The sequence below is a fragment of the Natrix helvetica genome (genome assembly GCF_964273705.1).
Source record: "Natrix helvetica genome assembly, chromosome: 2".
NCBI lineage: Eukaryota > Metazoa > Chordata > Lepidosauria > Squamata > Natricidae > Natrix > Natrix helvetica.
In genome coordinates, this window is record NC_138552.1 from 87,965,778 (window position 1) to 87,991,628 (window position 25,851).

General features: G+C 38.7%; 1 protein-coding gene across 3 annotated transcripts in view; it reads left to right on the top strand.

Moving 5' to 3' along the window:
• Nucleotides 1-9,939, top strand: part of IFT74 (intraflagellar transport 74) — a 48,325-nt gene extending 38,386 nt beyond the window's left edge. For all 3 annotated transcript variants that reach the window (XM_081940187.1, XM_081940189.1, XM_081940188.1), the window contains exons 18-20: nt 3,911-4,036; nt 5,291-5,351; nt 7,468-9,939. In XM_081940187.1, the coding sequence (XP_081796313.1) occupies nt 3,911-4,036; nt 5,291-5,351; nt 7,468-7,583 (303 nt within the window). In that variant the 3' untranslated portion in view covers nt 7,584-9,939. The remainder of the gene's footprint in view (nt 1-3,910; nt 4,037-5,290; nt 5,352-7,467) is intronic.
• Nucleotides 9,940-25,851: the final 15,912 nt, after the last annotated feature.

Below are 25,851 nucleotides of genomic sequence, written 5' to 3' on the forward strand. Positions count from 1 at the left end.
AAGAGAGCTGACGTCGCGACAGCACAACGTGCAATCTTGGTGTTCCGAGATTGCAGTCGAATTCCTGCTGCTGGACGGTCCATTTGGACCTAAACCATCCCGCAGAGACTGTGATTGAGAAGGGCACCTCCTGCTGATCTCAGGGACACCGCAAAGTCCCTGAAAGATCCAGGAAATAGCCTTTTTTTTCTGGCAACAGAAACGCAGCTAATGAAGCTGCTGAAGTTGGGACAGCTCCAGAATGGGAAGAAAGCGGAAAGAGAAAGTGTGTCGAATTGGTGAGGAAATTTTATTATTAGAGGAAGAGACTACCCAAGAAAAAAAATTAAGTTAAATTAAGATTGAAGACAAAAGACTGTAGGCGGCGAAATTGATCTGCATTGAACTAAGTGTTATCCAGTTTCTAATTTTTTCTTTTTTTCATGGATGGAATTTTTGCAGGTGCTCCCTATTTTTTAAATTGAATGGATTAATTATTTCTTCTTCTTTTTCCCTTTTGCTTATACCTATGGATTAAAATTCTCCTTCTCTTTTTTATAATGCTTGATTTGATTGATTTGATTGTTTTTGATCTCTATTTAAGGTTTTTTTTCTTTCTTAAGCTTGGAATATAAAGAAGAAAATAAGAAGGATTATAAAGAGGGTTGTAACAACAGGAGGAAAAGCAGTTACATTGCCACTTAGAGGCTGGCGGCTGGATACATTGTTTTTTCTTCTTTCTCTTTGATCACTTGAGATTCAAGGTTCTTTAAGTTTGTTTACTGACAGTGATAGTAGGAAGAGCACAAGTAGTTTATACAGGCACCTTTTGGAAGTTCTATCACTAGCTATTGGAGGGAAGACAACATTTTGACTTGAAAGATAATAAATGAACCTGTTTGAAGTTTATTAAAATAGCCCTGAACCCTATAGTGGCAGTGTCTGCAAAATTGAAAGAATGGCTGAGCAGGAAAAAGAAACTGTAACATTGCAAATGATTATGTTTGAAATTCAAAATCTATTAGTTGTGACAGAGAGAATTGAAAAGAGATTGGAGAATATGGAATACAAAACAGAAAAATCTGATGGAGAAACTGAGGATATTTACCAAATGAAGAAAATGGAGGACAGAGTTCAAAAGATGGAAGAAAAAAATGAGCAAAGAGATAAGAAAACTGTGGATACTGACAACAAAGTGAGCGTGGTTGGTAATGGCAAGAGCGGAATATGGAAAGGGGAGATGGGTGGATTGGAACTCTACCTCAGACTTCAAAGCACAGAAGAAGAAAAGAGGGAAAAATTGATGGAGATAAGGAGAGAAATCTTGATAGACGCACTAGCGATAACCAAAGATAAGCTGATGGAAAGAACAGATGTTGGGTTTCAAGCATTTGTGAGATACGAAAGGAACAGCATGTTACCAAGGGAGGTTTATACAAGATTTATTAAGAAAGTAACTAGAACATCAGTGTTACAAATGGCAAGAGATATAAGACCATACTATTGCTGGAGGAATACAGGTTGATGCAATGAAAATGTATAATAAAAATTAAGCTAAATTTAGTTTACTAGTAGTATGTATAAAATGAAGTGACAGTAGCTATAGTTAAATAATGATTAATAATGATAACAATATATATAGATATATTAGTTTGATAATATGAAATTTTATATAAACAACATGTGGAGATTATGAGAGGAGGTTTAAAAGCTTTATCTAGAATATGTTATAAAGATGTATTGCGATTGGATGATCTTAGGATAATTTATTGGAATGTTATATAATCTTATTCTAGATTTTGAATATTATATATAAAAGGATGTAAAAACAATTATAGTCAAATTAAGGTCGAGATATAATTGTGATATACATGAATATAGGTGAATTTTTAAAATGTGATTTGATATGAAAAGCAGGTGGTGATTATGGAAGAGATACATGGAAATACTGTAACCAACACTTTCTACAATTTGTAGTGGAAGATGGGTTTTTTTTTAATGTTTGTCCTTGTTCAAAAACAAATAAAAATGTTTTTTTTTAATTTAAAATATAAAATACAAGATTGAGGTTATGTTAAATGCTAATGTCAGCTCGAAAGCATTCCTGACCTGCTCTCGAGTTGCCATAAGCAAGTGTGATAGTGTTTTGTATGGAATTCACCCAACTTTTATTTCATCTTCACTAATTCTTATATTTACTGTTTTCTTAGCTTAAATGTGTTACCATAATATATAGTACTAAATTATATGGTGAATTTTAATTCTATTTTTATGGTATTCCTACTTGGTATTATGATTGTAATAAACAGTAAATAATACATGTGATAATTGGGTAAATAAGGTAAGGCACAATATAAAATAGTGGCATATAAAATAAATATAAAATGTTGGAATGCCAAAATGTGTAAAGTAGGCGGCTTATCTCCTGTTGTTCAACAGAAAGACACAATGCAAAAAATCCTATTTCTGCTAGGCAAATATCTACAGGATATGACACAACTAAGAAGGTTTCTGATAGATATAAGCAGGAAGGACTTTGATATGAAGTGAACATAGCCCTAACCCAAATTCCAAGAAAACTCTTAGGAGCTTTCAGAATATGAAATGTGTAAGTAAAACACAGCTAAAAACATAACATAGCGAAATATAATATTTCCTGGATAATTCAAGAACAGTAACATTCACAAAATCTGGGGGGGGGGGATCATGGTAGGGGCTCTACAACCATCCTAAACCCAGTTCCAGGAGCAGAGTCAGATCTTAAGGGATTTAGAAAGGAATGGAAACATGGAAGCCGTACATATATCTGGGGGAATGCTGTTCTAACGGACAAGAGCTGTGATAGAAAAGATCCATTTCCTTGGATCCATAATATAACATTTAATTGAGGGAACTATAAAGTTTTATAGACACATTAAGGCTAAAGCTTTAAACTCAGTTAAATCAGCAGCTAGTGCAATTCTTTCAGTAAACAGTGTTCTGTGACAACACAGTAAACTAGATTAACAACCACACCTATACTTTTTGTACTAAAATCTGTTTCTGGACATTGTTCAACCTTTTTTGTGTGTTTTTCTTATCGTATATAACAGCACTGAATCCCATTTTTTCACTGCTCCTTTTCTTCTTAGTTTTAACAGATAAAAAGTACATAGCATCTATGAGAGTTTTGTGTCACGCTATCCCCAATGGGGAAAAATTTGCAAATTCACATCAGCAATTTTGTTTTAATATTTTGTAACTGATAAATGCAGTCTAGATTTAAATCCCTTCTGTTTCGCCTTTATGCTAAGAGCTGTTCCCCAGCTGAAGCTTTTTTGGACAATACATTCTTACTGCTTAATTTGAGTCTTGAGGATTGGAGTTTGTTGTGTCCTCCTTCAATATGTTATTAACCATTCCAGTTTTATCCTACTACATATTTTTCTGATAGATCTGGAATAGTACCTCCCTTTTTTACAATCCTGTAATCCCATAGATGATTTATTCTAATTGTGCATTATTTATATGAAGTGTTTCAGCATTTAAGTAGCATTTATTACTGTGAGCAAAAGATTTTATGAGAAGAGGAAATGTGTTAGAAAGTAAAAGCTAGGAAAAAGTAGCAGAAGCCAGTGTTCATAAACACTGGCTGGGAATCAAAATTAAATCAACAGTGAGTGCATGAACACAGCGAAAGAGAAAGAAATGATTCAAATAAAAGGTATGCATTTCTAAAGAAATTAGAAGTCTGGATTCATGCTAATCTTCTTTTTTTTTTCCACTTGCTAAAAATTAGAATAACTTAAAACCGAAGGCTGGCCACTTCAATCAGTTCTATTTCATTTTATGTGCTCTTTATGACAAATGCTGTGCTCCAGACTTAATTATAAGTATAAATACTTTTTCCCTCTTTGAGTGGTTTGATTTTGTATCATTTCCTCATGCTAAGAAACTGCAAGAAGAGAAAGAAAGATTGATCAAACATCGGGATGCATTCAAGAAAATTATGGAACATTTGAATAAAGAATATGAAGGCCTAAAGTTGCAGCTCCAGGAGAATGAAACACATGCTCAGGTAAATTGTTCAGGATACACTAAATTGCTTCAAAACGTCTTGAAACAAGTGTTTTAACATGTTGGGCACACAGGATTTTATAGTAAATACCTCTGATGGCAGATTTGAATGAAAACGGAGGATGGAACTCAGCTTCAGAGTATGCCACAGAAGACGATTAATTATAAAACAAATGGTGCTTGTGGTTTAGTATTTTGCATCTCAAAATTTACTGGTAAATAAAATTTAAAGTATTTTTCCAACTCAAATATTAATGGACAGTTGTTGTTTTAATGTCTATAATGGTTTATATTCTAATTTTCCATTAACAGTGAAATATTCTTAAAGTAAACATGTTGACTTCCACAGAATGTTTTTGAAAGTTTCATTGTAAGGAGCCGACATGTTTTGATTCCAAAGGTTGGAATAGCAATATTTAAGCAAGCAAACTGCTGCTAGTATTTTTAGGAAGCAGCCATAAATATAATAGCCACGTAACCTTGTTATTTATGCTCAGCGAACGGCTAAAATTCCACTGTTTAACTTATTGTGTTAGACTATTCTCAGCACAGACCCGGTTCTTAATCACACATTCTGCCATCAGACAGGAAATTCAGCTATGGAAGTGAGGAAGTTTCTCCCTCTTAGTGCAGAGTATACTATAGTTTCATATGAGTAAAATATTTTGGAAGCAATTGTTGACTCCTCCCCCACTCCCCACCAAAAACAAAACAGACTAGGAGAATTATGTGCCTTATCTAAAGCAAATCTTCACTGTGAGGGATTGTTATTTTAATTGTTTGTCGCTATAAAAATCATTTGTGTGTGTTTATTTGTTTATTTGATTTTTTTTATTCTATCTTTATTATTTTTATAAATAATTCAAGGTGTTGAACATACATGATACTCTTTCCTCCTTCTATTTTCCTCGCAGTGACAACCCTGTGAGGTGGCTTGGGCTGAGAGAGAATGACTTAGTCGAAGTCCATCTAAAACAGGACTAGAACTTGAAGTCTCCCAGTTTCTAATTCAGCACCCTAACCATTAAACCTATCTGTGTGTCTCTGTGTGTGTGTGCACAAACACGCATGCATACAAACATACACACATGTACATATAGAAATAAAACTATACTGCAATTAGGGTTAATCAGAATGCTTTATAGAAATCAACGTAGTTAAACAGTTGACTAGAAGAGAGGTCAGTCTTGTGCTCAAAAGTGGAACTACTGTATTCATTCCTATTGTTACCATATTTTTCATTTTCTACCTTCAGCTTACGAATCTGGAAAGAAAATGGCAACACCATGAACAAAATAATTTTGTTATGAAAGAATGTATCCTTTTTGTTTCATAAATAGCATTACTGTTCTCAAATACTGCAAATTTTTACTATTATTTCCTCCAAAGCACCAGTCTTTTTATGCTCTTCTGACATTTATTCTGAATAAATTTGGTGCAAATATATATATTTTTCCTGAATACAACAGGGGCACACATCAAATACTTACAAATTGAGTTTAATAAGAGAGTAAATCAAGTGCATAAATTGAGGATTGTTAAATATTGTCTACCTTCTCAGTGAACCAAAAATATAACCTTGTTGTATACAGTAATGTGCAAATATGTTATTTGATTAAATACAGTAGTCATTTGGTTAAATACAGCAATTGGTTTAGCGTGGTTAATGGTTGCTTCTTTGCAACAGGGATTATATGTAATTTTGGGTTTATTTGACCAATAGAAGTTCCACCAAGATTTTGAGATGGGTAACAAGAGTAGTTACACAACTGAATGTTCTTTCCATTCAGCCATTTTCTAGGGTGAATTTCCAGATAACCACAGCAAGCATGAATTTAGAAATGTCATGTGTTTCCATTGTTCTTTCTCACTGCTGAGAAATAAAGTGCTGAGTGGCACTTTGTGTAACAGGAATTTCTCTATGATCATACCTAAAGAATTTTTAGAATTCCTTGGCCAAAAAGAGTCAGTGAAGTCAAAGTAAGGCGAAGCTGTACCAATTATCAGTGTAATAAGGGCCTTTAGGGTGCTTAGCATCAGTAGAATTTGCCATTGGTTATACACAGCACAACAAATGGAGATATGGTAGTTTCATTTAAAGCCCTGGAGCGCCCCGGGAAGCCGGCGGCGCTGCGATCCAGGGAGGAGCGGGAGAACGTGGTGGCGTTGCAGCGGCGGGCAGATGGAGCGCAGCACCGCCGGCTTCCCGGGGCGCTCCAGGCGGAGCGGGAGGACGCGGTGGCGTTGCAGCGGCGGGCAGACGGAGCGCAGCGCCGCCGGCTTCCCGGGGCGCTCCAGGCGGAGCGGGAGGACGCGGTGGCGTTGCAGCGGCGGGCAGACGGAGCGCAGCGCCGCCGGCTTCCCGGGGCGCTCCAGGCGGAGTGGGAGGACGCGGTGGCGTTGCAGCGGCGGGCGTAAAGTACAAAACGCGCACAGGGCAAGGAAAGCGAGGACTCAGAATGGCATAAGTGGGGGCGAGAAAGGAAAGCAGCAGCGATGCACTCAAATAAAGCAAGGGCGCCAGCAGCGTGGAGGGAAGGGTGTGTTACCCCTGCCCCCTCCTTCTTCGCCGTGCTTTTGAGGAGCCATGAGGCCGTGGGAGCCAGTAGGAAGGTGGAGGAGGGGGTGGAAGCGATCCCGGAAGCACCGAAGCCTCGGTGTTCTTTTTTTTTTTTTTTTGTTCACTGGAGTATAAGCCGAAGTGGATTTTTCAGCCCAAAAAGTGGGCTGAAAAATTCGGCTTATACTCAAGTATATACGGTAATTTAACATCTGTCCTATCTTATTCTTACATCTGGCATCAGTAGTAATTCCAGGTGTGAATATGCTAAATCACTACAGAAAAAAGAACCTTACTGTCTGTGATTTTTAGACATGTCTTTCTATGTTGTCAGAATGTACCTATTAGGAGGATCAGACTTATTCTCAACGTGACCCTGGAGTATAATTGGGGCGGGGGGGGGGGAGCAGGCTCTTTATACAATTGAAGCCAATTCACAGTTTATAAGTTATTACAACACATATGGATGTTCTGCAAATATTCATTTTGCCTCCAAAGAGATTGGATTGATTTAGAAGTGGTTACTGATTATTTTTAGAAAAGAATAGATTTTGCTAATGGAATCATGTGAGGTTTACCCTGAAATAGAGAATGATTGCAACAGCTTAACCTGCTGCCATATTGTCAGTGGCAAAGTTGCCTTAATTCATGGTTAATGAGAAGGCATCTTGTTGAAAAAATTGCCCTGAGTTTTCTCAACCCGGATGCCTTCTTTCTCTCTGGCAAAATGATACACACCAAAAAGGATAGATATCTAGGAATTTTTTTTCCCATTATGGCCTCAGTTCTTTAAGAATTAGGAGTTGATTGTGTTTCTTATTGCTAGCTTTTAGATTTATTGGATAACTTTTTCCTTAATTGATATAATCAAGTTATAGCTACAAAAAGCCAGGAAAGTGACTACGGGCCCATAATGAACGATGTGATGAAGGAAATTGCAGAATATAACAAAACTATAATAGAATCTTTACAGAGCAGCAAGAATTGATCCTAGATCTGACTATCCTGGATGGACCAAATTAAGGATTTACCTACAGTTATTTTGAAGAACATTGACATTTGAAGGCACTCCAGTTCACATTAGTATAACCTTTGTACTTTTTCCCTGTATTCTAGGGAGCATGATAGACCCATGCCAGACACATCTGTTTGTTTTCCTTTGAATTCATTCTGTATTGTAAAACATTTGTTCAGTGAAGATTCTTTAATTTAGATTTGTTTTGCTTTGTTAAATAAGCAATATAGTTTGATTTACATCATTTTTAAAAAAACTGTGATTGTAAGTACACTAAAGTTCTTAAGTTTCTTCTTAAAGTTGTAACTTCAAAAGCAGAAAATGTTGTTATTCTGTATTTCTATTTATCTTGACATATCAGAATTGTTCTACATTGAACTGTATTTAAGATGCATAAAGAAATTTAAGAAGTCACCCTGTATTCCCCCCCCCCCAAAGATTATGCAGTAAAAGTCATATGTAGCAAAATGAATATCTAAGAAATGACTTCTTAACCCTCAGTATCTGAGGAATCCAGGGACTCCAGCTTGAAATAAGCTGCCTGACTTGAAAAATTCACAGCATTCTTTCTATCTGAAGCATACAAGGTTCTTATGGAGTCACATTCTTGCTGTAGGAGGATAAAACTCTCAATGGGATCCAGAGAACAGCAAACCAGAAGTATTGTGTTGACAAGGGAGTCATCATGAATGAGCAAAAACCAAATCAGCTCTTCTTGTTGACCCATCTCCCTTATTCCTAAGGGATCCTTCTGTGAGTAATGTTCTGTTTGTAAAACCCCATTGATAAGCCTGAATAAGAAAAGCAAACATGTGTAACTAGTTTTTCTGACTGATACCAACAGGCCAGATGACTCCCTTTCCTCACAAATATAACTTTTTCATGCTGCTTTATCTTTCCAATGGATGTTCAGTAACCTGGTAATTTCTGAGGAATGCAGGAATGACTAAAAAACAGCTACACAGATTGGCGAATGCAAAATACTAAAAATGTAATCCAAATTTTTAAAAAATCAAAGTATTTGGAACTGTATTTCTAACAGATTTTGGCATTTTGCTCTTGTTGGATGGTTGCATTGTTGTTATAGTGAACCTTTGCATCCTGAACCAAAGACCATTGCATGAAATATTTATTTTTATTATTTCATTTATTTCCTGACTTTCATCCAAGTTCTCAGGATGGTACATTTGGAAGTCTCAATTTTATCTCTGAAGTACAAATGTTATGACAGGCATCCTTTAGTTCATTTCCAAATGGTTACTCAAATAAGCCAATGGCTTCACCATCATGGACATATCACCTATTATACTTAGGCCAAAACAAACCACCTTACAATTTAGCATTATGTCAGTGATTGCCCAAAATCTTTCAAATGAGTTTCCTTAGACTAGAATTTTACTGTGGTACTGCATTATTTCATGCTTGTGCTATATTTAATGGAGAGGGGGGAGTTTTTAAGTGTAAAAGTGTACAAAATTAGTGATATTTATCAGACATGCTAAACTGACTTGCAGTAGACTTGATAGATTGTATAAATCTGGAAAATGGATTAAGGAAGTTGGTTTATCCAGTTTTGCCTATATTTTTTGGCAGATTAAGACAATTTCTTAACCAGTCAGTTGGCTAAACAAACAAACAAAAGTCTTTACCAGAGATTTGCAGCAATTCTAAGTAAATGGCAGTAGTCCCTCTGTCCCAAAAGCTGATTTTTATTCTGCCTTAGAAAAGAGGCTTGTGGGAGGTCTTGTCCTGACAGCTTTTAAAGTGGAACAAGTTAAGCAAAGTGGTTGATGAATAGATATCCTGCCAGCTCCCCTGAACATGGTTTGCAGCAAGGGAAGAGATGTGTTTTGACTGGCAAATTTAACCAGCTGTTTTCCTCTCCTGCCTTACCAGGAAGTCCCCACTTGCCCTATGAATTAGAATTATGTATGGTGTCCATTGCACAGATGATCACTCTCTTCCTGTTTCACATTCCTGGGTCGTTTATCTTCTCTTCTTTCATTGCTCATTCTCTCAACCATCACCTGCTCCTCTGCATCACTCTCTGTTGTTAGCTCTACCATTCTAACACTAGCTCCATCCTCAGTGCCACAACCATCTCAATTACTGGTCTCCATCATCAGTTCCAACATTTGTATTGCCAATTCATCACCAACTATTATAACAGCTCTATAATTGTCTCTATTGCAGGTCCATCATAGCTCCATCATTCCAGCTCTATCCCTGGCTCCATCACTAATGCTGCCTTGTCAGATCTGTTTTTGACTAGTTGTTGGCTTTGTTGCTGATTCTATCACCTCCTCTAGGGGCAACTCCACTGGTGCCATCACTGACTTCCCTGCCATCTCTATTTTATCTATCATAAACATTTATCATAAGTGCATTATTATCTGCACTATGATTTGGAGTGGGTTTTTTTGTATTTCTATACCTATGTGATTCATATATTTTTTTGCTGTCACTTTTCTCTCTGAATCCTCTTCTTTCATTCACTTATCTGTGCTGTCTTCTCTCTCATTCCATGTCTCAAAAGTAATATTTAGGGGTACTATTTACAGATACGAGTGAGTAGATTCTCACGCTTCAGTTACTACTACTCAGGAAGATGGAAAATAACACATTAACATCAGTGGTGGGTTCCGGATCCCATTCCAACTGGTATAGTTGGAAAGGGCCCGGTATCGTCCACATGGATGTGTGCAGTGCACACATGCACAGCGCGAGCATGCATCTTACCGCCTCTGTAAGCCTCCGCAAAGCTCCAGTTGCTCACCGAAGCGTGATGCAGGTGCTGTATGCGCCGCGCACGGAAGCGGAAGCGCCAAAGATTTAAAAGACCAGTAAGGAGCTCTGGTGGGCAGGTGGGTCCTCCGGAGCACCATACCGGAACGGTATCCGGTGCTCCGGGCAGGCTCCGGTACGCCCGTACCGGGACATACCGCCTACAACCCACCACTGATTAACATCATACTGGATAGTTACGTAGACTCAGCTATGGGCGGAAGATGAAATGAAAACTATCATGAAGATGTGGTGTGACCTTAGAAATAGTTGGTGCATGTTCTGCTTAGGCAGGGCAACATGCTGAAGAGCTCTCAGTCTTTAAACCACTGCTCATATCATCAGAAAGCGAAATTAATTCTTCAGGATCTGAACTTTCTTGGATTTACACAATTCTTTTTTTCATTTTTGTAAAACGTTTTTCATTTTTCCTTTCAAATTTATTCTTAGATATGCATTCTTATAATTGTTATTTAACATATGTCAATTCATATCATTTTTCCACCTGTATGTTTACATTTTGATATTTTCTTATTTCCCTCCCCCCCTATATGAATTATATTATATTAATTAATAATGTGTCATCTGAGATACTTATTTCATGTTTTGTTCCTTTTTCTTTCTATTTATATCTTTTTTCAAGCCACTCATAAAATCTCCCCCATGTCCTGTAATACACTGATTCCTCCTTGTCCTTTATTCTCAATGTCAACCTATTCATTTCTGCACAGTCTAATATCTTCTTTATTATCTCCCCTTCCGATGGGATTTTGTCTGCTTTCCAGTTTTGGGCAAATAAAATTCTAGCTGCTGTTATTATTTGTACAATCAAATATGAATCATTTTTACTGTATTTCATTGGTAGAATACCTAATAAAAATATCTCTGATTTAAACTCCACTGGTTTATGTATCATTTTCTCTAACCATGTTTGTATTTTAACCCAATAGCTTTTTGCATCCCTACACATCCACCACATATGATAATACGTTCCTAGCAATTGGTGACATTTCCAACATTTAGCTGATTTATCCTTAAACATTTTTGCTAATCTTTCAGGTGTCATGTGCCATTTATAAAACATTTTATATAAATTCTCTTTAAACGCTGTTGCCATTGTCAGATTATAATTCCTTTCCCATACAGTAGTTGTTGCATTTTTCTAATTCTATTGTACATCCAAAGTTTTTTGCCCATCTTATGATTATTTCTTTAATCTCTTCTTATTCTAGGTATATTCTAATTAGATAACTGTACAATTTTTAATCATTTTTTCATCTGTTCCCATGAGTATCCTATCTAATTCTGAGTTTTCCATATTAAAACCATACTCTTTAACATCTTTCTCATATCTTGTTTGTATTTGCATTTGTTTAAACCATTCTATAGCAATCCCTTGTTCTTCTAATTCTTTCTTCTGTTTTAGTTCTCCCTGCACTGTTAATATATCTTTGTACCTAATAACCTGATTTACACAATTCTTACATAACCCATTAATTTAATGTCTTCTCATGATTAGAGTTACACTTCAAAACAAATGAGATTTCAGCTTTGCCTGAAGGAGAATTTTCTTTCGTTTTAGAATAATAGAACACAATAGGCCACTACATATTTGCCATTGTGCATTTGTTGATAGCCAGAAGTCACCAAATACTTCACTCAGCAGTGTAGGTAAGATGCAGAACAAGATAGCACACCCATAGCTTTGGGAACTATTAAAGGAGCTAAATTTGTTCTTCTGCACAACTTTATAAAAGCTTGGTCTTAGCTTTGTGCATTTTCTAGCATCTGGTTCCCTTTTTGACTCCATCTGAAGAGAAAACAAAAAAGGATGCTGTTTATTAAAATGGCAAGTTTAGGAGTACCCTTGCAGAATTGTCAATTTCCTGCTTTAACCCAATAAATCTGCTTCATTCTGATTTCATATCCTAATATCTAACTAAGACAAAACAGGATTTCTATAGACCCCAGCCTATTATCTAGGGGAAATTCCCACTAATATCTCTTCCTTCCTTTTGGGGAGAACTTTCAGTTATTCCAGTGAGACTTTTTTTATTATTAAGATAAAAGTTGGTCTCTAATAAATTCACAGGAGTCTTTTTGTCAGTCACTTGGTTTATCCATTGAAATTCCCCATGCTACAATAACAAATTTTGATGAACAGTGGACAGAAGTCACTCTCTGAGTAAACACACTAAATGAAAATTCATTGTGCTCTTCATATGGGGTCAGTTGTGACATGGCACCAATTTTGCAGAACAGCATGGGAAAGTTCCCCAGCCTTGTGTCTCTACTTCGTGGGGTATCTACAGTGAGAAAATCTTGATTCTAAAGATACAACCCCTGATGTTCTCTCTTGCAAAGCTTATTTCTTACCTATAGATATCTCAATCATTTTTAATCTGTATCCCACTGCTTTGATATTTAATATTATAAACATTTTCTGTCTCGGAAGATGAATATATTCTTCAATGTTGCTTTTTTTTATAAGGCCTAGGTTGTACAAAAGACACAGCTGTATGAAATGATACTGCAGTGACCAAACCTGGAAAAGCAAGTTTTTTGCACCATTCCAAATTCTAGCACAACAGCTTCAGTAAGAATTAGAGAATTCTCAGTATTCGAGAATTCTCATTTGCATGAGCTATGTACAGTTGTGTTATGTCTTTCTACTGATCATTTGAGTCAAGTAGTTTTTTCTATTGACTTGCTTGTATATTGTAACTTGATTCCAGTATTTGAGAGGTTGCTACAAAAAGGATTGTTTTTCAAAACACCAGAGGGTAGGACAAGAAACAATGGATGGAAACTAATAAAGGAGAGAAGCAACCTGGAATTACGGAGAAACTTTTTAACAGTGAGGACAATTAATCAGTGGAACAGCTGGCCTTTAGAAATTGTGGGTGCTTCATCACTGGAGGTTTTTAAGAAAAGACTGGACAGTCACTTTTCTGAAATGGTTTAGGATCGCCTACTTGAGCAGGGGGCTGGACTAGAAGACCTCCAAGGTCCCTTCAAGCTCTATTATCTGGTCACTAACGGAGTCCAACTCCGTAAAATGCTAATCAAGAAGTACTATCAATAATCCAATGGGTTAGGGATGGCACAAAATGGCAGCCTTTATTTATCAAAAGTCACACACACACACACACACTATTATATATTTAATCAATAATTGTGTCCACAATTATTAAATACCGTAACTCTGCTTTTAAAATGAGATATAGGCGGGACTGCCTATTATCTCCCACATGTTTTTCCCAATTAATTTTGCACAGACATGAATGCCCATTTTTGAATGATTAATTGGATCTGTAATACTGTACTGAGGGATTCACAGAATCTGTAATGTCTCACCTAATGATTTATTTGTCATTGGCACCTTACTGAATGAGAGTGAAATCTGAATTCATAGGAATCCTCTTATAGTTACTGCCTAATTGCTTCATTTGTAACTTAAGGGCATCTAAATTGTCTTGGATCAGGCCAAGGTCTGTCTAATTCTAATACCCAGAAATGAAGCAGTCTCCCTTAGTGACCAGATTTTTGATCACTCAAACAAAGTTGTACTATACTTGGGAAACTTTATCTTTTTTGCTGAGTAGAAAGATGTACTGAATAGGCCAATCAATGTTGTGATGTTGCCTATTGATTAGTAATACAATTATGCTAATTGTTGGATAATTTCTCAACTCTGTGGAAGTTCCATAAGGTAGTCATCTTCAATGTTTGGAATAGGAATCATCTTCAGTACAAAAATGACTTTGGAAACTTAGTTGTTGTGATGTTTCTACAGCTGTTACATCGTTTTGAAAATCTAACTTCTAAAAAAAGTGTGTTACTCTTGACTGATAGAAGTTAAGTATCTGTTCTAGGATTTTGAGATATTTTAATATGTGTTTAAGACAGGTACTGCCATCACTGATATATTACTGCCAAGGACATTATGGAACATGCTCCTTCCACATTAACTTTTCCTAGAAATGAACCACAGGACAATATTTTGAATGGCAAATTAGACGTGGCATAAGAACTTTTTGTATCAGAAAGTAAACTGTGTACAAAGATAGACATTCCATTAAGCACAACTTTGAGACTTTCATTAAAATGCCAGGAGAGCAGAAATGAACCAGCTCCAATCTAAACAGTTCTTATTTTTGTACTAAAGAGGCTAAAACAACCAAGGAGAAAGAATGGATTAGGAAGGAAGGCCAAGACTGCAGTCCTTTACACACTGACCTGCAATTGCATACTTTTGAACAGACTTGTATAGGATTGTATTATTGTTTTTGATGATTTACGGAACTGAGTTCAAATTCCAACCTTGAAACTTCCTGGAGCATTTTCCTAAAATTAAGCAATGCCCTGCCTGGATTGACAGTGATGAAATAATCTGCGTCTGAAATATAAAATAATTGCCTGGAATGGGTTATTTAAATCACTTTTGCCTGGATTCTTAAAAACCTTGTTTAATGAAGAATTCTTGGAAACTCAAGATTCTACCTATTTTATTGAAAGACTTCCACTGACTTAATAACACCTAATACCTAATTGTACCCTTCCCCACTCTACAGAGCCATAGTGCACCATCATGTGTACATTGTGATACATAGTGCTAAGCCAAATACTAGTTTCTTGTTTGGTCTTGGCATAATTGCAAATCTATCCTGTCTGATTTCTAAACCATGATTTATTTCAACCTACAAAAATTAGATTACATTAGATTAGACTAGATTAGATTAATTGATAGATAGGGGATAGGTAGATGATTGATAGATAGATGATAGATAGATAGATAGATAGATAGATAGATAGATAGATAGATGATAGATAGATAGATAGATAGATAGATAGATAGATGATAGATAGATAGATAGATAGATAGATAGATAGATAGATAGATAGATGATAGATAGATAGATAGATAGATGATAGATAGATGATTGATAGATAGATAGATAGATAGATAGATAGATAGATAGATAGATAGATAGATAGATGATAGATGATAGATGATAGATAGATAGATAGATGATAGATAGATAGATAGATAGATAGATAGATAGATAGATAGATAGATAGATAGATAGATAATAGATAGATAGATAGATAGATAGATAGATAGATAGATGATAGATAGATAGATAGATAGATAGATAGATAGATAATAGATAGATAGATAGATGATAGATAGATAGATAGATAGATAGATAGATAGATAGATAGATAGATAGATGATAGATAGATGATAGATAGATAGATAGATGATAGATAGATATAGATAGATAGATAGATAATAGATAGATAGATAGATAGATAGATAGATAGATGATAGATAGATAGATAGATAGATAGATAGATAATAGATAGATAGATAGATGATAGATAGATAGATGATAGATAGATAGATAGATAGATGATAGATAGATATAGATAGATAGATAGATGATAGATAGATAGATAGATAGATAGATAGATAGATAGATAGATAGATAGATAATAGATAGATAGATAGATGGATGATAGATGATAGATAGATAGATAGATAGATAGATAGATAGATAGATAGATGATAGATAGATAGATAGATAGATAGATAGATAGATAGATAGAAAAAGTGATAGATATGAGATATGAGATATGATATTATATTATATGATACAATATGATATAGGTCAATAGTGCTCAAACCTGTTGGCACCAAGGACCAGTTTTGTGCAAGAAGATTTTTCCACAGACCGGAGGGGAGGGGGACAACACAACCTAGATCCCTCACATGCACAATTTACAGTAGAGTTCACACTCCTATGAGAATCTAATGCCTGATGATCTGAAGCAGATCTGAGACAGTGATACTAGAACTGGGGAGTGACTATCCTGCCTGCCACCCACCGTTCACCTCCAGCTGTCTGGCACAGCTCCTAACAGGCCATGGATGAGTACTAATGCCTGATATAGATTACTTCCAAGAAGTTCCTTTGGTTGACTTGGCATACCATGCCCTGTGGCAAGCTGTAAAGAAGTGAACTCCATAACATGCTGGGGAGACCTGGAAGACCATTATGGAACAGTCAACAATCTTTTTACTTGAAAGGATGCTCAGACAATGGCTGAAATCCTGCATTTATCTAAACCATAATTGTCCTTTTATCTGGCTGATAGTTTGTAGGTGTTTGGGGTTTATTCAGTTGCTTTTATATCAGACATTGGGGACATATCAAACATGTCATAGTTATATGACATCTTGGAATCTGACTTGTCTAGACATCTACCATAATTATATATCATGTCTGTTTTTCTTTTTTCTGTCTTCTCTGGACATCACATTGATATATAACAGTGCTTCTCAATTATTTTCTGTCATGCCCCCCCTAGGAAGAAGAAAACATTTCGCGCACCCCCCCCCCCGCGCGACTGTAAATAGTATAATTTGTCTATAAAATTGTTATAAGTACACCTCTGCATAACATAGCACACCGGTCTTTCCTCGTCTCCCACCGTAGTCACATGCTTTCTTTCCTCTTTCCCTCTTACTTGTCTATCCTTCCTTCCACCCTCCCTTCCTCCTTCCCTTCCTTCCTGCCTCCCTTCCAGTTCCCTCCTTCCTCTTTCCCCCTGCCTGCCTGCCTTCTTTCCTCTTCCCCTATCCTCCTATCCTTCCTTTCTCCCTCCCTCCTTCCCTGCCTCCCTTCCAGTTCCATTCTTCCCTCCTTCCTTCTGCCTCCTTCCTGCCTGCTTGCCTTCTTTCGTCTTTCCCTCTTGCTTGTCTATCCTTCCTTCCACCCTCCCTTCCTCCTTCCCTTCCTTCCTGCCTCCCTTCCAGTTCCCTCCTTCCTCTTTCCCCCTGCCTGCCTGCCTTCTTTCCTCTTTCCCTATCCTCCTATCCTTCCTTTCTCCCTCCCTCCTTCCCTGCCTCCCTTCCAGTTCCATTCTTCCCTCCTTCCTTCTGCCTCCTTCCTGCCTGCTTGCCTTCTTTCCTCTTTCCCTCTTGCTTGTCTATCCTTCCTTCCACCCTCCCTTCCTCCTTCCCTTCCTTCCTGCCTCCCTTCCAGTTCCCTCCTTCCTCTTTCCCCCTGCCTGCCTGCCTTCTTTCCTCTTTCCCTATCCTCCTATCCTTCCTTTCTCCCTCCCTCCTTCCCTGCCTCCCTTCCAGTTCCATTCTTCCCTCCTTCCTTCTGCCTCCTTCCTGCCTGCTTGCCTTCTTTCCTCTTTCCCTCTTGCTTGTCTATCCTTCCTTCCACCCTCCCTTCCTCCTTCCCTTCCTTCCTGCCTCCCTTCCAGTTCCCTCCTTCCTCTTTCCCCCTGCCTGCCTGCCTTCTTTCCTCTTTCCCTATCCTCCTATCCTTCCTTTCTCCCTCCCTCCTTCCCTGCCTCCCTTCCAGTTCCATTCTTCCCTCCTTCCTTCTGCCTCCTTCCTGCCTGCTTGCCTTCTTTCCTCTTTCCTCTTACTCCCTCCTCCCTTTCTTCGCTCCCTCCCTGCCAGCAGCTCCTCCAGCATCCCAGCTGGAAGCAGCAGCACAACAGTCGCCGTTACCAGGGGCGAAGGGGTGGCGGTGGCAAGATCGGGCGACCGCCGCCCCTTTGTCCCTTCCCCAACAGCGGCTGTTGCGCTTCCGCTTCCAGACGGAATGCTGGCGGTGGAGCTGCTGGCGGGGAGGCGAGCTACCTGCATAAAGACGCCGCCGAGGGCATGGCAGAATATATCCCGGCTTGAAGTGGCAGCGCTGGGGACTGCTCAGAGACTCATCAGAGCCGCGGGCTGGAGCTGTGCAAAAAGTCTGCTTGGGCTGGGGGGGGAGGGAGGGAAGCCTGGGACAGCCATGCTTCCCTCCCTCCCACCCCCGCCTGAGCAGGCTTCTTGCACAGCTCCAGCCCGCGGCTCCAATGAAAATCCACAGTCCGAAGTGCTGCCACTTCCAGGCGGGATATATTATGCCTCGCCCACGCCGCCGCCGCCGCCGTTGCACCCAGATGGAAAGGGAGCCTTCGCGCCCCCCTTTACGGAGCCTCGCGCCCCCCCAGGGGGGCGCGCCCCACTATTTGAGAACCGCTGATATATAATGACCGGGCTCATGTTAGGCTGGGCCAAATGGATTTCCAAAAACTTGGGGAGCCTATGAAATGGGGATAGAATCAAGATCACGTGAAGTGTTAATACCACTTTATAATGCCTTGGCAAGGCCACACTTGGAATACTGCATTCAGTTTTGGTCACCACGATGTAGAAAAGATGTGGAGACTCTAGAAAGAGTGCAGAGAAGAGCAACAAAGATGATTAGGGGACTGGAGACTAAAACATATGAAGAACGGTTGCAGGAACTGGGTATGTCTAGTTTAATAGAAAGAAGGACTAGGGGAGACATGATAGCAGTGTTCCAATATCTCAGGGGTTGCCACAAAGAAGAGGAAGTCAAACCAAGGCACCTGAGGGTAGAACAAGAAGCAATGGATGGAAACTAATCAAGGAGAGAAGCAACTTAGAACTGAGGAGAAACTTCCTGACAGTTAGAACAATTAATCAGTGGAACAGCTTGCCTCCAGAAGTTGTGAATGCCCCAACACTGGAAGTCTTTAAGAAGATGTTGGATAGCCATCTGTCTGAAACGGTATAGGGTTTCCTGCCTAAGCAAGGGGTTGGACTAGAAGACCCCAAGGTCCCTTCCAACTCTGCAATTGTATTGTAAATTGTAGAAATCTAGCTATTAAATGAATGTGTTATGGGAACCAGATCATCAGGTTAAACCGTAAGTAGTCACAAGTGTTCAGACAAGCTATATCATTGCACTTTCTAAGCTGTCTGCAAACTTAAATATTTCATGAAATGTCCTGGGAGGGTTTATCAAGTCAACAATTCAAAGCAGGGCCATCCGTAGAACACTACAGCCCATTTCTTGTTCTTAAAGATTCATTTATGAAATGAACACCCCACCCCATCCCCCAATCACTTGGAGAACTCCAAGGGAAAAAAGGAACTTCTGAAATGTGCCAGAAATGGATCACAATATTTTTCATATCTCTAGCTTACTGTAATAGGTTCAGCCAGTCATAGAGTACCCTAAAGGAAGATGTCCCACTGAAATGCTGACCAAGCCTATTCTTCAACTTATTGTATCCCAAAGTGGAAGAACTTGTGGCCAACCAGATGTTGCTAATTGTAACTTCCAGCAACCCCCACCAGCGTGAACAATGAAGGCTGTTGCTAAAAAAAAACCTCAGTCATGCTAGTATGTTTGATACAAATTTCAAATTCATGACATACGTATGCTAATTTGTTTCTCTGTTGACACCTTTATACAGGTATGTTATGATAGCCTAGCACCTGTAAGGTAAGGGTTTAGGTGCCAAATGAACTAGAAAACTAAAATGAGTGAAAATGAACATCTTCTTAGATCAGGGGTGTCAAACTGTTGGCCCGCGGGCCGGATGCGTCATGCACAGGCCATGCCCACCCCTGCTCCGTGAATGGGGAAATGTCACGAAATGTCACACAATGTTACAAAATGTCACGTGATGGCAAAGTAAGGCGGCAAGTTTGACACCCGTGCCTTAGATGGATTTTTATTTTTTAATCGTTTGGCAATTCCCAAGAAAATATTGATAGAATGGTGAATGTTTCTGTATGATATTTTTAGTTGCTGCAACCTGTGCTGCTACTCAAATCCTATGTGTAACTGAACTAGAATGAAAAAGGTTTTGGCACCCTTTTCAATCACCAAACTCTAAAGTACAGTCTGCTCTCTAAATGTCCCATTGTAAGTCCCTAAAATGTCCCATGTAAGGACCGCATGTTAATGTGAATCCTACCAGGCTATTTGAATAAACTAATAAACCAATACAGGTAGTCCTTGACTTACAACCACAACGGAGCCCAACATTTCTGTTGCTAAGCGAGATATTTGTTAACTGAGCTTTGCTCCATTTTACAACCACTCTAGCCACAGTTGTTAAGTAAATCACTGCAGTTGTGAAGTTGGTAACACGGTTAAGTGAATCTGGCTTCCCCATTGACTGTGTAAGAAGATTGCAAAAGGCGATCATATGACCCGGGACACTTGAACCGTCATAAATACAAGTCAGTTGTCGAGCATATGAATTTTGATCATGTGACCATGGGGCGGCTGCAATGGTCGTATGAAAAATGATTATTGGTCACTTTTTTTAACACTCACTAAATGAACTGTTGTAAGTCAAGCACTACCTGGATTTGATGGGTATCGTGCAGTTCGCATGATGCCCATCAAATCTGCTGGACTGCATTTCCTACTCTCCACCAGCCAACATAGCTAATAAGAATTGTAGACTTCATATCATAGAAGACATTAGATCAAAGACGTTTGATAAGTTTGTTATTGGAGAAAGTGTCTTCATGTGTGTGCGTTGCTATATATCTAATTGTTTTAGCCTTCCCTTTCTTTTTGTCTCTTAGCTCCTGGGCTAAGAACAATCATAAATGAATAAATTCCCTTTTTTAAAAAAAATCTGAAAATCTCAGAGAATGGTTTGCTTGCTATAGTGATGCCTGGAGAATCTTGTCTTGCAACACTTGCACTAAGCATTTTTTATAAAAAAAAATCCTGCCTTTTGTTGCCCTATGATTTTTGGCATTCCTTGCTGTTTCCAAAGCAGGATATACACAACACTGAACCAAACTTAGCTTCTTTTAACATTTCAGAAGAGATAGAAATAGAAGGAAATGAGCTGAGGTTAACCTCTTGGACGTTCTGAATTATGCCGTTGCATGGATGTCCAGAAGCAAATAGATCCCATGTCCATGTCAATTTTCTATATTGCTGTTTTTTAAAAGTATCCCATGAATTTCAAGCAGTACGTTCTGTTCTTGTACATTTTCAAGTTTTTTCATTAGGGCTGATTCACAAAGTACTCCTTGAGTTGGGACTAGGAAGTCATTTTAAATAGGATTGACTCATTCATTGACTCATTAATTTCATCCAAAGATGAAACATGAAGGGGGAGGGGAGAATGGATTGTTTCAAAGAAAGTTTGATTTGCAATGGAAATATTTTAGTGACTGCAATCATGCTATTTATTGGAAACATTTGAAGTTCTGTTTCTGTGTTACTCAGCTTACTCTGAATGTCACATCTAGAAGCTATCAAACTGTACTAAAATTTTATTGTAAGCCCAGTCCTTGGTGTACATTCTTCAGATATCCTTCTGTACAACTACCTGAATGCAAATATATCATCTAAATATTATCCAAGACAATCTTTTTGAGGTGAATCACTGGCTCAGCTAACTTTTGATGCTATATGTAGCTTTTCAATCCTTTTTTAAAAATATTGCTTAGTCTCAGCTTTTTTTGATAGTGAAAAATTCTTCTCATAGAGAATATTACTTGCCAATTGAAATTGACGGACAGTCAATAACAGTCTCAAAACAAATCTAATGTAAATAAAATAAGTGTATAACATAAACATGTAACACAAATGTATAAAACCAAGTGTGAGGGAAAAGAAATTTCCCTCACACTTGATCTCATATAACCCACCTTCCTGGCGAATAATGCAGTGGCTCAGTAGCTAAGATGCTGAGCTTGTCAATCAGAAAGGTAGGCAGTTTAGCAGTTCGAATCCCTAGTGCCATGTAAAGGAGTGAGCTCCCGTTACTTGTCCCAGCTTCTGCCAACCTAGCAGTTTGAAAACATGTAAAAATGCAAGTAGAAAAATAGGAACTACCTTTGGTAGGAAGGTAACAGCATTCCGTGAGCCTTCGGCATTTAGTCATGCCGGCCACCTGACCATGGAGACGTCTTCGGACAGTGCTGGCTCTTCGGCTTTGAAACGGAGATGATCACCGCCCTAGAGTCGGGAACAACTAGCACACATGTGCAAGGGGAACCTTTACCTTTAACAAAATAATGGCAAAACTAAAATAAAATCTTATTTTTATATCTCTCCAACAGTTTACCCCAATCAGATCTGTTAGATAGGGTGAATAGATGAGGCAGACTCAGGCAACAAACAGCTCCTTATTAAGTGACAACTATGTACAATCCAGCAAAGACTCTGTCTGGCAGCAGCCCTTTTATAGGGAGATGTCAGACCTTTCAACCAATCAGATTTGAATACTGTTCCCGCCGGAACAGAGGACCTTGGTAGAAACTACCATACTGTTTGTCAGTATGTAACAAGATCCATATGCAGTTTTTGATTGTACATTTCTATTCAGATAAAATACAATATTGTATGTAATATTTGGGTTCTGGCGACACATAAAATACACTGTTCTAATGTACAGCTCCCAAAGGACTGTCTAATCTCTGGTTCAATATATGGTCCTATCTCTTAAATATACAGCTGGATTTCAAATAATATATAAACAGGTAATCTTTGATTTACAACTACAATTGGGACCAGAAGTTCCGTTACTAAGCAAGATGGCTATTAAGTAAGTCATGGCTAATTTATGACTTTTTGCCACGGTTGTCAGCAAATCACTGCAGTGTTAAGTGAATCACATAGTTGTTAAGCAAATGTGGCTTTCCCCATTAACTTTGCTTGCTGGAAACTAGCTGGGAAGCACAGAAATGGTGATCACATGTCCCCGGGACACTGCAGCCATCGTAAATACATACCAGTGGCCCAGAACCCGAATTTTGATCATGTGACCGTGGGGATGCTGCAATGGTGATTAGTGCGAGGACTTATGTAAGTCAGTTTTTTCAGTGCCATTGTAAATGGAAGATTAACTGGGCGTTACCTTTTACCTCCTAGCTAGTCTTTTCCCCAATGAAATTACCTCCTCTGTTTCTCTGAGCAGGTGAGTATCCATCAGTCAGAACAGAGCTGGAAGGGACCTTAGAGGTCTTCTAGTCCAACCCCCTGCTCAAGCAGGAGACCTTTCAGAAAGGTGACTGTTCAGTTTCTTCTTAAAAACCTCCAGTAATGAAGCAGCTACAACTTCTGAAGGCAAGCTTTTCCACTGGTTAATTATTCTCACAGTTAGGAAGTTTCTGCTTAATCCCCTCCTTGATTAGTTTCCATCCATTGTTTCTTGTCTTGCCTTCTGGTGTTTTGGAAAATTAGTTGACTCCCCTCTTCTTTGTGGTGTCCCCTGAAATACTGGAACACTGTTATCATGTCACCCCTAGTCCTTCTTTTCTCTAGACTGGCCATCCCAATTCCTGCAACCATTTTTCATATGTTTTTGTCTCCAGGCCTTTGTTCACCATAGTTGCTCTTCTTTGCACTTTTTCCAAAGTCTCAACATCTTTTTTGTAATATGATGACCAAAACTGGATGCAGTACTCCAGTATTCTTACTAAGGTTTTATAAAGTGATGTTAATACCTTATGTGATTTTGATTTTATGCTTCTGTTTATACAACCAAGGATTGTATTAGCTTTTTTGGGGCCACACACCTCTGGCTCATGTTTAAGTGATAGTCCACTAGGACTCCAAGATCCCTCTCACAGTTACTGTTTTTGAGCCAGGTTTTGCCTAATCTGTTCTTCTTTGGTTTTTCCTGCACAGGTGTAAAACCTTGCTGTTCTCCACATTAAATTTCATGTTGTTTGATAGGGCCTATTGTTCAAGTCTGTCAAAATATTTTTAGATCCTGAGCTTGTCTTCTGGAGTGTTGGTTATTCCTGTCAATTTAGTGTCATCTGCAAATTTAATGAATTCTCCTATTTCCTCATCTAAATCATTTATGGTGGGTAATTTTTATACTACCGGTTTCGGTGTACTCCCACACTCCTGCACAACGCTTCTGCACATGTGCAAAAGCGTCCAGGCCGGTGGGCAGAGCCTCCCGCCGCCACTACTACTGGTTTGCCCGAGCCGGGCCAAACCAGGAGTAACCCACCTCTGCTTAGACAGAACCTTGTGGTACCCCACTGCTGAATGAACGAATGAATGAATGAATGAATTTCTTCCGGATCTCATCCACATGAGAATGGCAATTCTGTTGGGACTTTGGAAGTGGAAGTGGCTCACTACTATAGTCTAGAATTCCCTCTGTAAGAGATCCTGTTCATTCTTTTCCTCTTGGGTTTCAGTGGGGCAGTTATGATCTTCAAGCAGATGACATAGAGTGACAGAAGATTTGGATCTAATGGATTAATGGTTTTGTATTTTGAATTTTTGGTATAATTTTGATACTGTTGATTATTCTGTTTTTTTTGCATGGATCTATTGTTTCTGAGAGGGTTTTTTGAATTTTATTTTGTGATGGTTAGGATCGTTAGCCACTCAGTGCCTTCAGGAATTTTTATTATAGAAATAAAGAAAGTGAATAAATACATTTTCCTACATTCCAGTTGGAAGAGGAGATCTTCTGGACCAGGGGTGTCAAACTGGATTTCTTTGAGGGAGGGATCTGCATTGTAGTTCTCCTCTGTGGGCCGGCCAGGGGGGAGGGTTGGAGATGGGATGGACGGAGGTCTACAGTACCCTGCCACCCAAAGCAGGCTGTGGGGGCCACTTGAGGCCCCACACCCCATTTTTGGTCTGGACAGCCTTCTGCAGCATTCTGCCAGCCAAAATATGCCCTGTTTTGGCTGCCAGAGGTACCTTGTGCTGGTCCTTTTCTATTTCTAGGCCGGCTCCACAGGCCAGATTTAAGCACCCTGTGGGCTGGATCTGGCCCATGGGCCTTTAGTTTGACACCCCTGTTCTAGACTGTTTACCACAGGATTGCATTGTTTCTTGAATCAGATAATTTCCACCAACAAAAGACCCAAAGCTGCATGCAGATCGAAGTGGAGAATATTCTTGCCTTAAACTATGCTGCTAAATTTAACTCCATCAACCCAACTAGAGTGGTGAATATGGAGTAATATTTTAAGTGGACCACAGATTCTAATTTTTTAGAGGAGATACAGTATAATAGCTCTGTTGCAGGTTCAAGACATATCAAATGACATACACAATTCTCTCACTTAACACAACAGAATAGTTGTGGGATTTGGGAGGAAGCGTTGTATTGGGAATTTATTACTATTCTACTATCCAGTTTTGATAATCACTTTGAGCCATAATAAAGTATTATCCTTAAACAGCTTGAAGCCAGATCAATGGAAAGACGAGCTCCTCCTTATTAAAAAGTTCTAAGCTCAACTTCTTTTATTTTGTAACCCATTTCCATCAATGGCAAAAGAATCACCCTGACAGCAATTTAAATTTGCTTTCTTCTGATTCAGGAATCAACACAAATGTACCAACATCATTAGTTCTGCCCCAACAGCTGAATTCTTATCTAGTTCAGTGACAAGGCCACCAAGTGGGGTCCTCCCATTTTTAATATGAGACAGTTTAAGTAGAAAGGCAAAAACTGGATTAGGCAGCCTCAGCTATAGAACGGATATGTCACCCAGCTCAGGAAACACACTCCACAAGGTCTCATGGAACTCACGATTATTGTTGCAAATATAATGATAAATCTTGAGAACCTGACAGAGCTTTTCTCTCTCTTCTCTGAAAGAAAGGAAGAGATC